This window comes from Heliangelus exortis, chromosome 4, assembly GCF_036169615.1.
Source record: "Heliangelus exortis chromosome 4, bHelExo1.hap1, whole genome shotgun sequence".
Classification (NCBI taxonomy): domain Eukaryota; kingdom Metazoa; phylum Chordata; class Aves; order Apodiformes; family Trochilidae; genus Heliangelus; species Heliangelus exortis.
The window spans coordinates 44101683-44120713 of NC_092425.1; the positions used below are offsets into that span (position 1 = coordinate 44101683).

General features: G+C 52.1%; 2 protein-coding genes across 3 annotated transcripts in view; both read left to right on the forward strand.

The window, feature by feature from the left end:
* The first annotated feature begins 6911 nt into the window (after nt 1-6911).
* FGF5 (fibroblast growth factor 5) lies at nt 6912-14919 on the forward strand. The gene is made up of 3 exons (XM_071744242.1): nt 6912-7212; nt 9625-9728; nt 13611-14919. The coding sequence occupies exons 1-3, from the start codon at nt 6924-6926 to the stop codon at nt 13950-13952; spliced, it is 735 nt and encodes a 244-aa protein (XP_071600343.1). The 5' UTR covers nt 6912-6923; the 3' UTR covers nt 13953-14919.
* Nucleotides 14920-17040: 2121 nt separating this feature from the next.
* Nucleotides 17041-19031, forward strand: part of CFAP299 (cilia and flagella associated protein 299) — a 173702-nt gene continuing 171711 nt past the window's right edge. For both annotated transcript variants that reach the window (XM_071744244.1, XM_071744245.1), the window contains exons 1-2: nt 17041-17172; nt 17946-18061. In XM_071744244.1, coding sequence (XP_071600345.1) covers nt 17080-17172; nt 17946-18061 — 209 coding nt within the window. In that variant the 5' untranslated portion in view covers nt 17041-17079. The remainder of the gene's footprint in view (nt 17173-17945; nt 18062-19031) is intronic.

The following is a 19031-nucleotide window of genomic DNA, read 5'->3' on the forward strand; positions in this document are numbered from 1 at the left end:
CACACCCCGGCCCCGAGGGAAAAGTGAAAATGCGTGCATCGAAAGGAAAGGAAAGGAAAGAAAGCCGCCCGCCCGACGCTTTCTTTCCTTTCCTTTCCTTTCGATGCACGCATTTTCACTTTTCGGGGAGGGGTGGGGAGGGCAGCAGGGGAGAAGAAGAAGAAAAAAGAAGGAATTAAAAAAATGAAAATCAAAAAGCACCGGGAAAAAAAAAAAACAAAAACAAAAACAAAAAAAAACCCGCGAATGACTTAAAATACATTTTTTTAAATGTCATATATTGCAACATATTGATGCATTTGTCATACGTTTCTACTTAAATTATTAAGCACTTATGGTTTAGATGTAATAATAATTATATGTCAGGATAAATTTTTATTTTAGATATAAAGCTAAAGGCGGGAGGAGCGCGGCGGGGGACGGCGGGCCGGGGTCCTGCATGCACCGGACACCTCCCTCCTGCCCGGCCCCCGCCGCCCGGCTCCCTTTTACTACAGTGTCACTTGGTGCCCGTGAAATGGAGTCTCCGCAGTTCCATGTTACCTTTTCTTTTAGGTGTTTGTTTTTTGTTTTTTTGTTTGGGGTTTTTTTTGTCTGTTTTTTGTTTCGGTTTTGCTTGTTTCTTGTTTTTTTTTTCTCTCCCCCTCTCGAAAAGATTTATTAAACTTTATAGTTTATCTGGGTATGTTTAATGCTTTGACAATAAATGACTTTATTTTCTTCAAAGCACCTGGACATTAATCGATATCGGGAGGGTGGGCGGTGGGAGGAGGCGGCCCCACGACTGCGGGGGCAGGAGCGGTAGGGCCGGGCTGCGGGGATCAAAGGGGAGAGACCCAGCTGTGTCTGCTCTTCCTTCTTCCTTCTCTTCTCCTACTTCGACTTCTGTTACATCGGTCCATCCTTCCATTTGGTCATCCGTGGTTTCACCTCACCTTTTACTCATCGTTTATTTCTCCTCTTCTCTCTTCCATTTAATTTAATTTGTCTTTGTTTTTCAGTTTCTTCCTCGTTTTCCTCTTTCTATGATTCATTTTCCTTCTCCTTCTCCTTCTCCTTTACCTTTTCTTTTTCCTTCCCAGCACTCAGTCCCTTCCTTTGCTCCACGCCACCTCCTCCCTGCCGGCTTGCAGGGTGTGGGGAGCCTCGGGGTTGCACAGGGCATGGAGAACAGAGCCAAGAGGAGCCTCCAGCACAGGATGTGCTGATGCAGGGAGCACTCGGGGGCAGGGGTGGGTCCCCTCTGCCTCAGAGCATTACTGGGGTGATGGAACCACGGCCCGGTGTGCACAGGAAGGCTCAGGGAAGGAGGATCCTCCTGGGCATAGGGGGACAGCCTGGTTCCATGGGCACCACCTGCAGCGGGTGTATTTTGTGTCAGACTGATGTTTTTTGTGGTACAAGGGAGAGCAGTAGCCGACGCAACATCTTGGGAACATGTTGGAAACCCACTTCTACATACAGTAGGCTGGTGTAACTGGCCAGGGTCGAGTGTCGCTGTAACAAGGCTGCATGTGGCTCGGTGGATCACCAGCAAGGAAAATACCCCAAAGCAGGACGTTTGAGAGGCAAGAACTCCCCCGGCAGAGCGTGGGAGTCGCACAGCTTCATACACACGGGGCTCAGGGAAGCACCAGTGTATGCCGTGTGTGTTTTGGGGCTTGCCATGAGGTACTCAGACCTGCTGCCACGATTCTATAGCTCTGCGGGACGCTGTCTAGACCTTCAGGTAGAACATGTTTAAAAATTCTGCACACTTAGAGCTTTCTTGTCTCTTGTGGAGGAGAGCTGAGGCTGAAGGCCAGCACTGGTACGAAACTGGTGTCAGTGTGTGGAAGTTTTCCACCACACGATACCTTTTCCGTTCAGTTCACTCTTCCCACACACGGCCGGAACCTCTCCCCTCCAGCTCCCCCCGATACTGTTCACTTCATCAGCGCACTTGCCCTCAAAACCCCAAACTCGTCCAGCCCCTCAGGACCGTGCGGATAGCCCCCAAGCTCCTGCAGAGACGGACCATCTCAGCTGGAGCATGCCTGGCTCTTCCACTGGTTTCCAATTAACGGCGGGGCGAGGCCCTAATTACTCCCCAGGGGGATTCCTCGAAGGCATCAACACCTTCAGGGCTCCCCGGTTTAGAGGAGAGGGAGTTTCTTGTCGGGCTGCCAGGTACTGTGGCGGGGCGGGGACACGGGGAGGCTGTGATGCCGGTGGTCCCAGTGCCCCGGGGGCGGGCGGCCATCGCCATCTAGCGGGGCTGCCTCCGAGCCGAGGGCGACGGGGGTCCGGAGGATGCTCTGCTGCCTGGCCGGGCTGGTCCTGGGGGCTGCGGGGTGCTCCGGGCTCCTCTTGGGGCAGCTCCACTTCTCCTGCAGCCTCGGGACCCTCTGCCGCCTGGGGAGTTTCATCAAGGAGGCACGAATGATACTGTTCCCGGTTTCCTCAGCCAACGCTGGTTTTGCTGACATGCTGCTGGAGGGAGAGCTGCTGCCCCTCGGCCTCCCCATCGGTAAGTATTGCAGGGGCCTGCTGTGCATCGGCACAGCACCTCTCTGCATGTGGCATCCTGCAGATTATGTCAAAATATTCCATGGCTTCTCATGGCCCAGTGGCTGCATGTTATTTCTGCAGCTAGCTGGGGCCAGCATCCTGTAGCACCCCGCAGCACCCTGCTCTTCCACTCTTTCATTTCAAGTCTCTCTATGAACACAGTGCTAAGCTTCAGGGCTTAAGTCTGTCTAGGCAAAGAAGTGCCTGCCCAATCAGTCAGCCCCTTAAAAATACTGGTGCTGGAGCAGGTGGCTGTGTCTGCCTCTGAAACCCACCCTGTAAGTGCATCTTCAACATGCCACAGAGCAGGTGTTTCAGGGGTGAGGAAGGGCAGCCTTCAGCCTCATCCTGCCCTAGCACTGCCCAGGGAACCCTTGGCTGCTCCCTGCAGGCCTCAAGGTAAGGCTTCCCCATCTGTGGCTGGGCCACATGGCAGGTAGTAGTAGCAATACTAATAATAGTAATTACAACAAATGCCATTATTCATGCTGCTACAGGCTGCAGCAGACAGGCTTGCACACACATACGTTACTGTTTGAAAGCAGATCTGAACTGTGCTTATTCTGATACTCATCCCTAATGTACATGGGCAGAACTGTGGTTTGGGGGTTTTTGTTGGCTTTTGATACATCAAGCAGCAGTTGTGCAGCCATGGGCAGCAGACCTGCAGTTGATGAATCCCAAGGCTGAAGCCAAGACCAGCTGCCTGCCTTGGGGCCTGATACTGCCCCTGCTACACTTTGCCTCTGGCTCCACATAGCAGCAGGTTTAGTTGTAGGTTAGTACCCGCATGGTCTGACATGGGCAGCTGAACTCTCATGATGCATGAGGCAGGCTGAACAGAGTTGATTTTGCACAGATTTTTTTTCTAGGTCTGGACAGAGGTGTCCAAGTGAGGCTGTCAGTAGCTGCTTGGGTGGCCCAGGTTCACACCTCCAGGAGTGGGACATCTCCTAGGGGTATATATATGGGCCTGTCCTCACAGGGTGATCTGGGGTGCAGCCAGTCCTCTGTCGCTGTTGCAGGTCAGTCTCCCTTAGGCCACAAATCCTTACTGCAAAGGATTTTTTAGCAAGCTCTTGGGATGGGGTGTGTTTCCCTGGGAAGCAGCTGGCCCCAGGGCACCCTGTGCTTGCACAAGCACAGGGGCACAGTGTCACCCTGCTATCCCCTGAGAGGTTGAGCCCAGGGTGCTGTCACTCTGCTGCTACTGTGAAATAAACCTTCCTGTGAGGGGATAAAGCAAGTGACATTGCAAGCCTGGAGTGGTTTCCCTGTGAGGTTGCCTGGCAGAGCTTGGCTCCCTCATACTGTATGTGTACATCTCATGGGAACCAGGGCTGGATCATATAAACACAGAGTTGACTTGGGTACAGCAGAGCTACAGCTTCACAGCTCACTAAGCAGAGCTTCACTGCTTGCTTTATGTCTTGTCACATTTTTCCTTGCGTATTTTTAAGGAGCAGTTAAATAGTGCCAGGCTTGTATTTGGAGGGGAGAGCATTCTTTCCATGCCAGTCACAGCCCTGTGATGCACAGCAAATCAAACAGGTTCAGAAGAACCCTTCTCTTCAAATGAGGAATTTTACACTTGAAACTGAACTTATCCTCTCCATTTGCTAAAAGTTTTCTTTCTAACTAAGACTCTAATAATTTAGATAACATAACATCAGCACTAGGCTTCAGAAGCTGCTGGTGTGTTTAAGGGTTGCTACTGCCAAAGGCAATTTCACTGGATTATTCCAGGAACTTGCCATCTACTTATTTATTTAGATTTAAGTTTGGGGATTTTTTTGTTTTTTTTTTTTGTTTTGTTTTCCTGAATTATGCTACATGGGCACTTGGGCTATTTGAAAATAATGTGTTAATGAATTGATTTAAATGAAAACAACTCAAGACAAATACTGTTCATGCGCAAAGGACTACTTGGGAGTTTTATTTCTCAGAGTTTTGTCTGTCTTAGGATTTCATCTTCACTTGTGAAAAGGTGAAAATATTTCACATTCCATAAGGGCAATATCTTGTGTGGGTCACTGCCAGCATGGATGGCTGGGCTATGATGCTGATGGGGACACAGCAGTCCCCAGAGGAGCACGATGGTATCCTGTGGATGAGCAGGAGCCCCCACCTCTCAGGCTCGATACCCATGTCCTGTCCCACTGCAGGGAAATGTGAGGACTGTGACCCAAAAGGGCCTGGCTGTCTCATGAGGCCACCCTGAGCAGGTCTTGAGGACCTGCTTGGGTAAGCCCACCTGGCAGGTGTCAGGTTGTTGGTACCTTTTCCAATGGCCTTGCCCCACAGGAATCTGGGTTTTCAGGGATTTCCTAATTGGGGCAAAAACTGGGGCAGAAGTCTGTGTGAGCAGAAGACAGGCTGGCAGCCAGGCTGGCACCAGAAAGACTGGTGGAAGTTATGGACATAGACACTAGGGACAAAATTTAGGAGGGTGGGCTTGCTGGTGAACCTCCAGGTATGGCAGCTTTGGATGGTCATCTCCACCCAAGGCTTGTGTTTGCCTCCTTTAGCTCTGGGGCTGCTGCTTCATGCAGTCACTGTCATAACGAAGACTTTACATGTTTTTTCAATCACCTTAACTTACAGTGGAAGAAATGGTTTATGGTCTCCTTGACTTGGATGGAGAGTAGATGTTTCCTGGGGGAAACATCTGGATATGCATATCCTGTGCATATGGAACCTTCAAAAGCAAGAGGCAAAAGGGGAAATGCTCCTCCAGTGAGGTGTCTGTGCCTCCAGGTGTACCTATGCTCTCCAGTGCAAACACCACGGGAGAGGTTCACAAACCCTTTAGGTCCTTGTCTTGCTCATGGATCTGGATTTAGAATCAGCTTGTTCTTGTACTCAAATAAACAAGATCAGCTGGCTAACTGGAAGTCATACATTTTACCAGGCCACCACTACAGCTAGAAGAAGTAAACATGATTTTGAGTGTCCTGACCCTCCTCCAGGTATGTGTGTCTATATATACAGCTGTCTATATATACAATTTTATATATAAATATGGGTCCATATGTGTGTGTATATAGATATAAGTGTGCTGACAAATAGTTTGAAATTGCAGTAATGTTGTTGTTGTGAGATCACTTCTGTTCACACCAGGCTGTGCCAGGTGTCAGCCAGGCTGGATATGGCCCCTTCAGCCTGTGTCCCTCCCTGCGCCCCTGACCTTCAGCTTCCTCTAGAGGAGAAGGTCATCCTCCAGCATGCCACAGCTCAGCTTCTTCCTGCCGAACCTGATCCCTGGGCGCACAGCCCGATAGCCACAGCCACCCCTGGTGACGCTACGGAGAGTTTTCTGAGTATGGCTGAAGGAGAAAAGGCAGGTTTGCTGGAGCAGTCAGGGTACAGAGGTGCAGCTTGGGATGCCTGCTGGGAAGGGCCGGTCTGGCCCATGTTGGCTTCTGTAGGGGTGGCTTTGGGAGATGTTCAGGAGCCTCGAGCAGCCCCACGAGATGAAACAACCAGAATATACTTGGTGCTGTGCCGAGGTGATGGATGGGATGTCGCGGCAGGGTCTCCTCCCGTGCGGCGGTGCTGTGTGGCCGTTGTCTTTGTAATTGGGCAGAAATACGGCTGCTGGTGCTGGCGGGGCAGCGGGCAGGCGTCAGGGTTACCGGGCTGGCAGCAGGGGGCTCAGGCCTCCCATCCCCCCAGCCCAGGAACCGGTGTGGGGGGCTCGTACACAGTCAAGTACCACAGACAAGTACCCTGTGCTCCTGGAGGAGCTGCCAGGGGACTTATGGTGGTGGCAGCAGCACTGGGACCCCCCGCTGACCCCCAGGGGCGGCTCTCCGGGGTCGAGTACGGCGTGGCAGGAAGGAAAGCAGCTTTCCTGATCGGGGTGCTGCCTCCAGCCCCAACACTGCTCCCGTGCCCCGTTCCCGTGGCCGAGGCTGGCTATGCAGCTGCCGGCTGTCATCCCTCCGAGTCCCCGGCCTGGGGGGCTGCAACCCAATCCCTTCCTCGGGTCTCCGCCGGCTCCGCCGAGCCCCCTTGTATTGACGGGGGCTGACGAAGTATTTTCTCGTCGGTAACCCGAGGCGCAGCCCCAGAGCCTTCGTCTCGGCGCGGCGGACAAGTTAATTCCCCAGATTTATTCGCCCCCCGAGCCCCAGCATCTGCTGCGGGGGGGCGGTGCGGGGAGTGCTCGGCGCTGCCGGGACCGGCCACAGGTGCGGGGCCGCCGCCCGCTTATAAATACCAGGGCGGTACCGGCGGGTAGGGGCGTCCCAGTCCCCCTGTACCCCGGTGCACCACTCACTTCCCCCCCCCCCCCCCCCCCCCTTCTCCCTGGGGCTCGGCAGCAGAGCGGGATGCGGCGCGGCGTCCTCCTCCTCCTCCCCGCCGGCAGTATGAGCCCGTCCTTCCTCCTCCTCCTCCTTCTCGTCCTGCCCGCCCCAGCACGGCGGGAGCAGATGCCCGGCGGGGCGCAGCCGGGGCCGGCCGTACGCAACGCCCCCGCGCCTTCCTCCTCCTCTTCTTCCTCCTCCTCCTCGGCGGCGTTAGCGGGGCCGAGCCGCTTCCCGCGGAGCCGCCCAGGACGGCGGCGGGGACGGCTGTACTGCCGGGTGGGCATCGGCTTCCACCTCCAGCTGCACCCCGACGGACGGGTGGACGGCGCCCACGACGCGAGCCCGCTCAGTGAGTGCCCTTTGGAACGGGGGGGGAGCCTGGCCCTGGCCCTGCCCCTGCGCGGGAGGCAGAGGGGCAACAACACCCCGTTGGTGTCTTGGCGGGGGTGGTCGAGCCCCTCGCTCCCTACAGCCTGGGGTAGCTGCAGCCCAGGTGGGCTGGCCTGGAGAAGGGTGAATTTGGGGTACTGCCCGACCCGGGGGTGCTGTGTTCCACGGGCTCGGGTGGGGACACTGCAGTGGGGAGTGGGGCGAGCTGTGTCTGCTGAATTCGGGAGTCAGCCTTCGCCCTCCTGGAGGAACCACTTCCTTGGGGATGGGTGTGAAGGTGCCAGGTTTGTGTTCCCCTCACAGCACCTCGGCGGGGTCCCGTGGATGCAGGATGCTGCACCAGGCTCTCTCTCTCATCCCTTTCCCATCCTTTCCCCATGTAACTTTTCCATCCTTCCCTCTGCATTTTCATTCTTCCTGCACAGTGATAGGATATATTCAGTTTAAAAATAGGACTGAGGCTGACGTTCCCTGGAGAGAAAGCTGTGCTAACTCATGGCTTATCCTTCGGTCGGAGCTGCTGTGATATCCTGTTAGGGGGAATGAAATGGCAGGCAGGGATGAAAAATTACTTAAAGAGCCTGAGGTGACCCTGGCAGCACTTGTGGCTTCAGTTGTTGGGCACACAGGGAGCAATGGCCAGCTCTGGCTTGGGCCAGGTAATTTGGGCCCTGGTCTGTGCTGTGACCCTGTGAGGGAGAGCAGGGTGGTCAGGGATGCTGGAGTGGTGGAAGCCCTGCTTGGGGTCTCCAGGAGCACTGTAGTTGCATATCCAAGAGGCTGTTAGGGGCTGCAAAGAAGGTGAGTGGGGATGCTGTTTTGGAAGGTGTGAGTTTAGAGGGGCAGCCTGTGCCATGCCCCCCAGGCTCTGTTTCATGGAGGGATCCTACCCTGTGAAGTTAGAGCAGCCTTCAGCTTTTGAGGCCACAGCTGTCTTCACAGGGACTTGGATTATATGAAGTTCCTTCCTCTTTAATCTGAGATTCCCTCCCCGGAAAGGCAACAGCAGCATCAGCTCCACACTTGGGAGTGGAGCCAGCCCAGGCTGGGGACATGTGCTGGTGGCAGGGGGGGGCGTGCTGGAGTCTTGCCCCAAGCAACAATCCCCTGTGAGGACTAACCCATCTTTTAGCAGGAAACCTCATCTTTGGCCTCTAGGAAACTGGGATTGACCTAGGGCACCCCAATAAACTGGAGTATGCTTCTCACCCAGCATGGCCAGCTCACCCTGAAGGACAGTAGGTTTTGGTGTGACCTTGAGGACAAGAAGGGTGCTGGAGAGGGTGCATGCCTTGTGCAGTGGGGCTGTATAAGCCCCTGCCTCAGTGGGATGAGTAGGGACATCTCCCCTACCCCCCACAGTGCCCCCCAGGTGCCGGGACCTGGGTCCCTCTGGGAGCTGTGCTTCCTCCTTAAAATAAACATGGAAGTGGTGATCTGATCCCCCAGCCTCAGAGGTTTAGCAGCAGCCTTGTATTTGCTCTTGGCATGTTAATCTACATGGCTGGGCAACATGCTATCACAAGCTCCTTCCTCTGGGGCCACCGAGATGCCCCTGGGGCCACCCCAGCACTGCTGCTGGGGGTCACAATGCTTTTTGCCCAGAGTGAGAAGGACATCTTGGGGACATGTTGCTGTCACCATTCTTCTGCCTGGTGAGCGGGGATATCATGTTGTGTGGAGAAGTGAGACCCCTTGGTTGCTGAATGGTGCTTGGAGATTGAAGCTCTTCTGGATGATGAGTTAAAGGTTAGGCATGCTACACCAAGGGCCAGAGCCAAATCCTGCTCAGAAAAGACACATCTAAGGGGAAAAACACTTGTTTTCTTGTGTCTGGGCTGTGTAGCACCCCTCTTTTCAAGTTTTGCTGTGAGGAGGGGCCTAAGAAACCACCATTGGTGCTTCCACCAAAACAGGGTGTGTGACACCTTTATTTCCAGAGTCCTGCATGTAGGGGTGAAGGATGGGCAAGGCTGATCTCAACTGGCACAAGGTGCTTTTCCCACCCTTGGGAAGGGTTTCCCCAGGAGTGAACTTGTGCTGCCACAGCTGAGTCAGAACTTGTCCTCCGATTTTTTTAAAAAAAGAAACCCCCCCCCACTGCCTTGTAGCCATCCTGTAGTCAGTGCATGCCTGTCTGGGGGGCAGAGGGAAGGAGCAGGAGTGCTGCGTGGAGCTGGGTGGCTGAGGAGCAGGGTTTTGTGGAGAGGAAATGCAAACCTATGAGCCTATGAGATGGGGTTTTTTTTTTTTGTTTTGTTTTTGTTTGTTTGTTTGTTTGGTTTTTTGTTTTGTTTTGTTTTTCTCCTTTTTCTTTGTCAGACCACTATGAAAAGAACTGTGATTTATTTTGGGATTTCTGTCATCCTAGGTATTTTGGAAATATTTGCTGTGTCTCAGGGGATTGTAGGAATACGAGGAGTTTTCAGCAACAAATTTTTAGCGATGTCAAAAAAAGGAAAACTCCATGCAAGTGTAAGTAAACCCCCCTGCTTATCAGTATCTATTGTTTATTAAAGGCCTTGTGACACCTTCATGTGCACGGGGCAGCAATCCTCCCAGGCAGGGCCCCAGCATGCTGGCAGCAATCCTCCCAGGCAGGGCCCCAGCATGCTGGGTAGCATCAGCACCCAGACAGATAGGGGACAGGTGGAGCCAAAACCCAAAGCCCATATCCCTACTTATGGCCTTTAACAGAGAAAAGTGTTTTTGTTTTTTGGTTTTTTTCTTTCTCTCGCAGTTGGGTATTTGCATCAAAAAGGACTTGTTCTTTGAGCATTGCTGGGTTATTTTTAGCATCTTCTGCAGCAGATCATGCAGACAGTTTTAGCCAAATGTCTCCAGGCGAGCGGCACGTGTGGTGCCAGGAGTTGCCAGCAGCCCCTCTGGTTGGCTAGGCTCACCCACAGGGAATACTCCTGGTGTCCCCTAGGCAGCCCATGTGGGAGCATTGCAGCTAGAGAGAAAAAAATCCCATTAACTCTTGTTCCAGTGGGCTGTTTTCCTGAAGACTGGGTGTTTCTGCAGGTTTAGTTGTGCATTGTCCATGCTTTCTGTGTTGCATGTGTCTTGTAAGTTGATTTAATTTTCTTTTTTGCAACTTTAAGACGCGGCTTCCTAATTTTTTTCCTTGTTAGTTGTAGAGGTAAATCAGACAAAAGGAAGTTACCACTGTGCTTATACAACAGTTGTCATCTTTTAAGGTTGTGTATAAATGCAAGACCCAAAGACAGGCAATTTTAAGGCAGAATCTTGGATGGTCTGTCATCTAAGTTTGATCAGCAGGGATGCTGCTCAGGGCTGACAGGCTGCAGCAGGGAAAAGCCAAGTGACTGCCCCGTGGTTGTGAGGTAAACTTCACAGTGGTGAAGTGGCTGTTACTGATGTGCCCACAGATTGCCTTCAAGTGAGATTTATGAACTTTCCTCTCTCTCCTTTGAGTCTTATTGGAGTTTTGCTCCTGAAACCTAATGATGCTTAAAAGGTGAGGGCATGGTTGCTTATTTTAGGAAACAAAGTACGAGTGGGAAAGGCATTTAGGGGAAAACGGGAATGTCTGTGTGGAGGAAATCACAAAGAGAAGGAGATAGGGCAGAAAAAGGAGAACAGGAGGAGAGCAGTGTAAAGGTAAAGTGTTGAGAGGTGAGGGGAGGGCCCTGGACGCTCCAGAGCCTTCCCTCCCTTGTGGCATACAATGGGCTCCTTATTTGAGTTGAAGCCTTGATTTATGCTCTGGTGGAGGAAGAAATTAAATTAAATATCATTGATGTATGGCTAATTGTTGGCACACAAAGAGCAGTGCCTCAATTAGGTGGGTCAGATCCAGGGATGAGGACACAGAGGATGCCCTGTGTGGATGAAAGACATGAATTTGTAGAAACTTGACCCAAATGTCTAAAGATTGCTGGTCTAAATAACCTCGATAATGCAAACCCAGCATCTGCTGTTCTTTGCTGCTTTGGCAGGATAAAGTTATTTCATGGCCTAATGAGTTTTGAGCAGTACAAAGTATGTCCTGTGCCTGTCACTCAGGGCAGCGCTTTGATATGGGAATTATGCTGGTGACTTTGTTTTGAACCCCAGATAAAAGTCATTCCTTCAGGGATTCAGGCTCCCTCAAAACTGACTCTCAGGGCCCAGCTTTACAGCAGCCCTTCCTTCCTTCCTTCCTTCCTTTTTTTTTTTTAAATAATTAAATTATGAAGCAGTATGACTTTAGAGGCACCAGCTTCAGAAAACGACAGCAATCCTGGCAATTATCAGTTGCATGCACAGATGGCTTTTCCCTCATTGTTAAATCCTTGGTCCCCTGTTTGTACATTTTTAGTATGGTATGGGCAGGGGGGGGTTTGGAGTTGGTCTGGGTGGGGGCCAGCACGGACTCCAGCAGAGAGTTTTGCCTGCAGAGGGCCCAGGTAATTGTCCTTTCTCAGGAGCTGTTCAGAGTTGACAGAATGCCACAGTCCTCACTGTGGCAAATCTCTGCTGAACTGAATTTTTGAAATTTATTTTACTTCAGGGTTGCTCCTCATGACTGTCCCTGGAGAGAGCAACGCCAGTGGCTGTGCTGTGAAAAATTACTTTTCTCCATCCGAAAGGGTGAGATTGCCCAGCTGAGAGGCTGGGATGTGGGGAAACAGCAGCTAATGTGCTTCTTAGGTCACTTTGTCACTGGGGGTCAATGGTTTCCCTCTGTGTCTACCCCACATCCCACTTTGGAGGGGGGTAGGGATATGCTACTCCTACTCCTTGGAAGTAGTTTCCTGCTAAACCACTTCAAACAAGAATGTCTTCGGTGCTGCTCCAGACTGAGATAGGCAGCCCTCTTGCTGCCACGTCTCTGCAGGGCAGCATTGCCTAAAAATTCTGGGCCAGATTGGCACTGCTGACCCAGCACACCCCTCTGTGCAGGGGCATGAGCATCTTTTGCTCGCAGCAGTGCTTGCAGAGCTCGATGGGGTTGATTTTGGCAGGGGGGCAGGGAAGCCAACTTCTCCTCCTGCACCAAAAAACCCTGCTCTTGCCATTTGGCCAGCTCCCCTGGAGAAACAGAGCATCTCAGGGCTCAAGCACCCTTTCAGGCTTGTATTGGTCAATCCTGAAAACTCCCTGTGCAAGGACTGATGCCTCACCCAAGCTCCTCTGTGTCTTGGGGCTTCAGAGAGTAACAAGAGGTCAGTGAAGCCCTGCCTCAGGAGGGTTAAATGCTCAGTGCATGGGCCATGCAGCATGCAGGGTGTATGAAATAGGGAAAGCAAAAATGAGTCATCAAGGTGACATTTCTGTCAAGTGAAGAGCAAAAGGAGACTTAATTCACAGTGCTATGAGGAAATGGGGAAAAAATACATGGCAGGCTGGGGATTCTGTCACTTGTATTATAGAACAAAACTTCTCTGGTTAAATTAGGGGTTTAAAATTATCCCAGCCAGGTGGGCCTTCTGTGTGGTTATAATGCACTGCTTGGGGGTTTTCTCTCCTTCTCTGCTGCGGGTTTTGAAGCTGGAGAGCTCAGTTCATGTCAGTAGTTGGGACCGTTGCCTTGCTGTCAGGCTGTAGGTCCCCAGCATGGCTGCAGGGCTCTCAGGGCACTGTGTACCTGTGGTCAGATTAAAGAGGGGAAAATTATTTCAGAGAGTGTCCCAGGGCTGTGGATACTTAACTGGGTTGTTAGGGCTCTGTTTTTTTTATTTCTGCATGTATTATTTTTTTCCCTCCTCCCTATTGACACAGAATTCAGCCTGTCCTCCCAGGCCAGGGGAAGCCTTTCCTCACCTGTCCAGGAGCCAGGGTGGCTGTCCTGTTTATAGGAGGACATACTCTTGGGCTGCAAATAATTGCTTCAGACTATCAAAGGACATAAACACCCTGAGTTCTTTTAAGATGAAGAAGGGGAAAAAAAATCCAATACGATCAAATCTATGTTCAGTGAAGGAGTGAAAATCTGCATGCAAATTGCCTTTCCAGATTACTGAGTGATGATTCAGTGCCCAGGTGGGGGTGGGAACAGAGATGGGGCAGGGACTCCTCCACAGGGTTCTCTGAGGAGTGCAGAGCCATGTCCCCCCTCCTGCTGGCGGGCAGGGCAGGAGGGAAGGGTGCTGCTGGGACAGACCAAGCCTGGATTTTCCAAGAAAGTTCAAAATTCAGTGTCAAACAGCTCTGAGAGTATGCATGTTGGGGTTTTTTCAAATTACTGGATGCCCGTTGGCCTTGGAATGGAATTCCCAGGCACCCTGTGTTGCTGTTTGTCCTTTTGGACCCGGTTTTGGGAAACTTAAAAACCCAGAGAGCATGATGGGGCAGCGGACATGTTCAACCAGCCTTTTGCTAATGGTGCCTGTGGCTCTGTCCCTGCAGGCCCGGTTCACCGCAGATTGCCACTTTCGGGAGCGCTTCCAGGAGAACAGCTACAACACCTACGCCTCAGCCGTGCACCGCAGCCCGCGCTCTGGCCGACAGTGGTACGTGGCCCTCAACAAGCGGGGCAAAGCCAAGCGGGGCTGCAGCCCCCGTGCCCGGCCCCAGCACGTCTCTACACACTTCTTGCCCCGCTTCCGGCAGCCGCAGCCCCCCGAGCTCGCCTTCACTGTCACCCTCCCTGAAAAGAAGCCCCCGCCGCCGAAACACAAGGTTTCACCAGCCCTGCCTCGGAAGAACCCTGGCCCTGTCAAGTACCGGCTGAAGTTTCGCTTTGGGTAGCATGGTGGGGTGATGTGTTGGAGAGACTGGTGGGTTTTGGGGGTGACCCTTGGGACACCCGTGTTCCCCTCCCTGGGTGTATCAGGGAGGCTGCAGGTGGCCGCGTGGGCTCGGGGTCTTCTCTTAACCCGCAAACCAGACGGCATCCTCGAGGCATGCTCTGGGATGACAGACCTTGGGCTTTCCAAAGAGGATTCCTGTGGTAAATGGAGATCACCTGATGGACCTCGGGTCAATTTTCTGTTGCTGAAAGAAGAAAGGTACCTCTATGGCGAACATATTTTCTTACCTTATTTTCACTAGTGACTCTTTTGACAATCATTTTTCATACAAGAGATATGTTCAGTGCCAACCAATTAAGTGCTGCTTCTTTTTTTTTTTTTTTCCTTAATCTCCTTTTTGCTGCACTTTTTTCTTCCGACCATACCTCAGACACTGTGTACCAGGTCTGCTCCTCCCTTTCTCTTATAAATCAGCTCTTCCCTTCCAAGAAGACCAAGCCCAACAAATTTCTTCACCTTATCTGTGGTGCAAGGAGGTCTTAAAACTCCCTGTTGGCCATAATGGATTTTAATTTTTTTTTTTAAGGGTGGCAGTCTTGGGGAGGGTGGGTGTTTGCAGCCCTGCTTCTGGTGGTCTCTCCTGTTCTTCCCTGGACAGCTGCAGGAGCGAGTCTCCCCCTGTCCATCAAAGCATGGCTTCAATGTCCATGTTTAAAATACCTCCGCCCTGGCCCATGGCATTCCTGCTCGCATGGGGGGTGTCCAGGGGAGCCCCTTGCCACCTCTGCTCCCCAGGGACAGGGACACTTTGGCCCCTGTGTGCTCACTGGTTTCTTCTAACAGTTTATGCTGCTAATTTATTTTATTATTCACAATATACTTAACAGAGGGGGTGGGGAAGGGTTTTGTTTTGTTTTATAGTGAGTGCGGCGACGTGGTAATAAAGGCTGTTACAGCTACTCATACCTTTGGGAGTGTTCTTTCCCACTCTGCTGCTCTCACTACTGGATTGTTTCTCCATTGTAGTATTACCTGCAGAGTAATTGTGTGCCTGGAGTTTTTGATTGGGAGTTTTCTGTGTTGTGTATGTACAGCACACCATAGGGTTGAGCCTTAACAGGAGACCTGACAGGCTGGTGTTGGCACAACCCCTCCCCACCTGAGCCCTGCTGGGGTCAAGCAGCAAGAATGGGGCCTGCCCAGACTTTCCTCTAAATCTGTTCATGGTACTAATGGTTATTTCCATGGAAATCATGTCTCTTCACCTGATGGCAGGTCCTGGGCAGCCCCTGGCCAGCCACGTCCCCTCCACACGGCAGCAAATGTTCTGGCATGGGGGCTTATGCTCCATCTGCAGGGATGGATGGGGATGTTGGAATAAAACATAATCATGCTTCATTTTGTAACATGGTTGTGTAATCTCTTGCCTGCCCCTGCAGTTTGTTTTTTTGCTTCCCCTGAGGGAGAAAAATGTGCATTGCTCAATTAGCTGCTATGCATGTTTTTATCAGCGGGTTTGCCCAGCCTGGTATAAGTGACAAAGTGGACCAAAGCAAAAATTGGTGCTTGTGTTCCCCATGTATGTCATGCTCTGCCACTCCTGATGGCCCCTCTGGGGTGGTTGTTTGGGCCTGAGTTACAGCTGCTACCCAACATGGGTGTGTGCTGTCCCCTGGACACCTCCAGCATGACCAGCAGTGTGTTCAGCAGCCAGGCACAATTAGAAGTAATTAATGCTCAGTGAAGCATGGGGCCACCTAAATTAAATAACTGGATGAAACATTAGCAGGAGACCCATAGGAGGGTGATGGCCTTGGCCTGGGGTGGGTGTCTTACCTGCCTGGGCAGGTAAGAGAGGAACAAATGTGCTGGTCCCTTGCTGCCACTGCCTTCCTCAAAGGGAAAATCTACTTTTAAAATCTTATAGTGAGGAATTTTTTTGTCACTAACTGGCCTGTATGTCCAAAAAAAAAAAAAAAAAAAAGTTTTGATCCATGTGTGTTTCTGGGCAAAAATTGATGCTGGACTGAGCTGCTACAGCAGCATCCAGTGTTTGCCATAGCAACGACAAGGAAGTGCTGCTTGCTCTGTGGTGGCTGATGGGAGGGACAGGAGCATGGGGGTGCACAGATCGAGCACGTCACCTTTGGGACTCTCCTGAGGAGGGTCAGGTGTTGCCAGCAGCAGTGTGTTCGTCTTACAGTAAATATTAAAAGATGGTCATACTATTGCATGGTGAGATCTGTGCTATGGCAGACAGCAGCCCACCAGCAACCTCAGCAAAGAGCCCAGTGCCAGTTCAATGAGCTGTGTGGGATGACAGGCCCTGCCTGTTCCTTTCTGCCCACTCTTGGAGGAAATTAAGCAGGCTTGCTTATCAGGATAAGACTGAAGGCATTTAAAAACGGGTAAATAATTTTGTTAATTTTAAAAACAGCCCGCATACAAGTTGAGAGACTTTTAAGGAATAAAGGTAACTTTTTCAGTGTGTTAGGTTTCTTGCATTTCCAAAGTGTTTTTGGTTTTGGCTTACTGTTATTTACAGCTGTCTATTGCATTTAAACCTTTCTGGATGGTGGTTTCAGGTGGTTTCCTGTGGAGGCTGAAGGTGCTTGCACTTGTGAGGTGGGAGAAAAGCAACTTGCAGGGCGACTTGTTTCTCCCACTTGGCTCTGCTTGTGCACTTCGTGTAAACTTGGGTTTGCAGCTCCACAGAGTGCTGTTCAGCACCAGCACCTCCTGTACCGCACGGCCAGGGCTGGGGATCAGCTACGGCAACCTGCAGCATGGTGCCTGCTTTGCTCTGAGGTGCACCCTCACAAAAAAAAAAACCAAAACCCCAAAACCAACAACAAACCCACTCCCCCCAAAAAAGTAATCCCCGAAGTGATCAAAACACCCCAAAATCAAATAACCGAGCAGACCCCCTCCTGCTCCCGGGGGCACACGGGCTTCGCACCCAGGCACAAGGAAGGTGGCCCCGGTGTCGTGTCCTTCCCCCTCCCCCCCCCGTGCCCCTGGTGAAGCGGCGGCGCGCGGGTGGGCGGGGCGGAGTGGAGGCAGCACGTGTCGCTGCAGCCGTTGAGCGCGTGGCTCGCGTCGGCGTTACCTGAGGGACGGGCGGCATGGCGGCGGGCGAGGCTTCCCCGCTGTCCTTCCGCACCTACCGGGAGTACCTGGAGTCGCTGGTGGAGCCGCGGGACCTGCAGTACCTGGAGGTCAGTGCGGGGCAGGACACCGGCCTGGGGCGGCCCCCGTGCCCCCTGTTCGGTACCGGCTGCAGTGTAGGTGTTCGCACAAGGCTCCTGTGGGGGCAGACGTGGGCTGGGGAGGCCTCGGGAGCCCGCTGGGCGGAAGGGCCGCCTGAAGGAACCTGGTGGTCAGAGCCAGCCTCACGCTAGTGCTGGCCTGGTTCTTGTCTGAGACCAGGAAAACAAACTTATTCGGTGTTCGTGAAGCAGGATTTTTAAACATAATTATTCACAGAGATGAATCTGGTCGAGCAAGTCACGTCACGGTGTTGTTGAAAGGGTGCTGGCTGCTGACATTTTGACTCCTAAAAACGACGGCTCACACTGCTCGGGGGTGCACATCAGGGCAACGTCGCGGAAAGCCTTTGTTTCGCAGGTGGAAGTTGGGGTAATTGCTGGCAGGTGGTGTGCTCTCAGGAAGCAGCTTTCTCCGGTTAAGCAGTCAGCTGGCAGTCTGGGGAGAGCCCAGCTGAAGTGGGAGCAGCTGGGGGTATTTATTGTGGGGGTTTTGTTGTCTGGTGTGCTGCTTCAGTTGCTCTAGCACTGCTCTCCCGCCAGATGGAATGTGAGTGTAAACGCTGAGGTTGAGATCCAGAAGTGGAGTGTGTGACCTTCTCTGGGGTCTAGGGGTGGCAGGGGCGAATCGGTACTGGCCCCTCCGCCGGGGCATCCCCCGAGCAACCGCGCCGTCCCGGTGTGTCGGCGCTCACCCTTGCCTTCATGTCTGTTCGTTCCCACAGAGCCTGTCCGTGGGGAGGCAGCTGGTGGAGCTGGGTGTCCGCGGCCCCGGGGATGTGCTGCGGCGGGAGGAGTTCGAGGCCCGGAAGGCAGAGTTGGAGGCTGCGGCCCCTCAGAAGTAAGCGTCTGCCTGGCCGGGACCCCCAGGAGCCTTGCAGACCCGATGCTTTCTAGCACACGGGTGTTTCAGACCCAGCCACCTTTCCCCAAAAGCTGATCTTAGGCTGTGGGGCAGCCCCATCCTCAGGGCGGGTGTGTGTTTGCTGCCTTTTCCTGTGTGAGAGAAATGGGGCAACATCATAAATTAGAGAGTAGATGTATCAGAGACACAAAAACACTTGGTCAAAAAATAATGTACTTGGATCATTCTTTCAAAGTTTTAACTAATAAACACGTGCTTTCTAGCACCCCAGACAGCTGGGATGGATGGTTACAAGACAGGGACTAGGGATGGGAAAAGGCTGGCTTATGAGAAGGGACAATATCCTGTCTTTGCAGCAGCAGTGGGTAAGCTCATCTTGGTCCCTGGAAAGTGTTTCCCTGGGTCAGGAGGCTGGGGTTGCTGTGAGAGTGCTGTCATTATGCAGGGCAGCTGAAGCAAATCCTGCAAAAGGTCTATGAGAATTAGCTTTTGCTAAGAGATTTAAACGTCTCAGACTGGCTGGGGGCTCTGAACACTGTTACCAGGTGTCTGCTTGTCTGTGTGGACTGTTTTACTTCCATTTCCAGAAGCCTTTGATGGGACAGCTGATTTACTTTCCAAAAGTCCCTCAGAAAGGAATTTCAAGCAGTGCGTACGTGTGGGGGTTTTTCTTTCTTTCTTCCTTTTGTCTTTACTTCAGCTGTCTTATACTTGATAGAGTATGCATAGAAAGTGCATTTTTGCACTTTCTGCAAAAACTCATGGTGCACCGAGAATTCAGGACTTTGCCGTAAAGCTTTATATCTTGCAGATGGGTCCCCCTACCTTTTTATTTTTGTACCTTCTCCAATGTTTAACCAGTTTGCAAATCTTGAAATGGTTATCTGTTTACATTTCTGGCTTCTTCTTTGCCTCTTGAAAAAAGAAATGAAAAGCAACTGTAAAC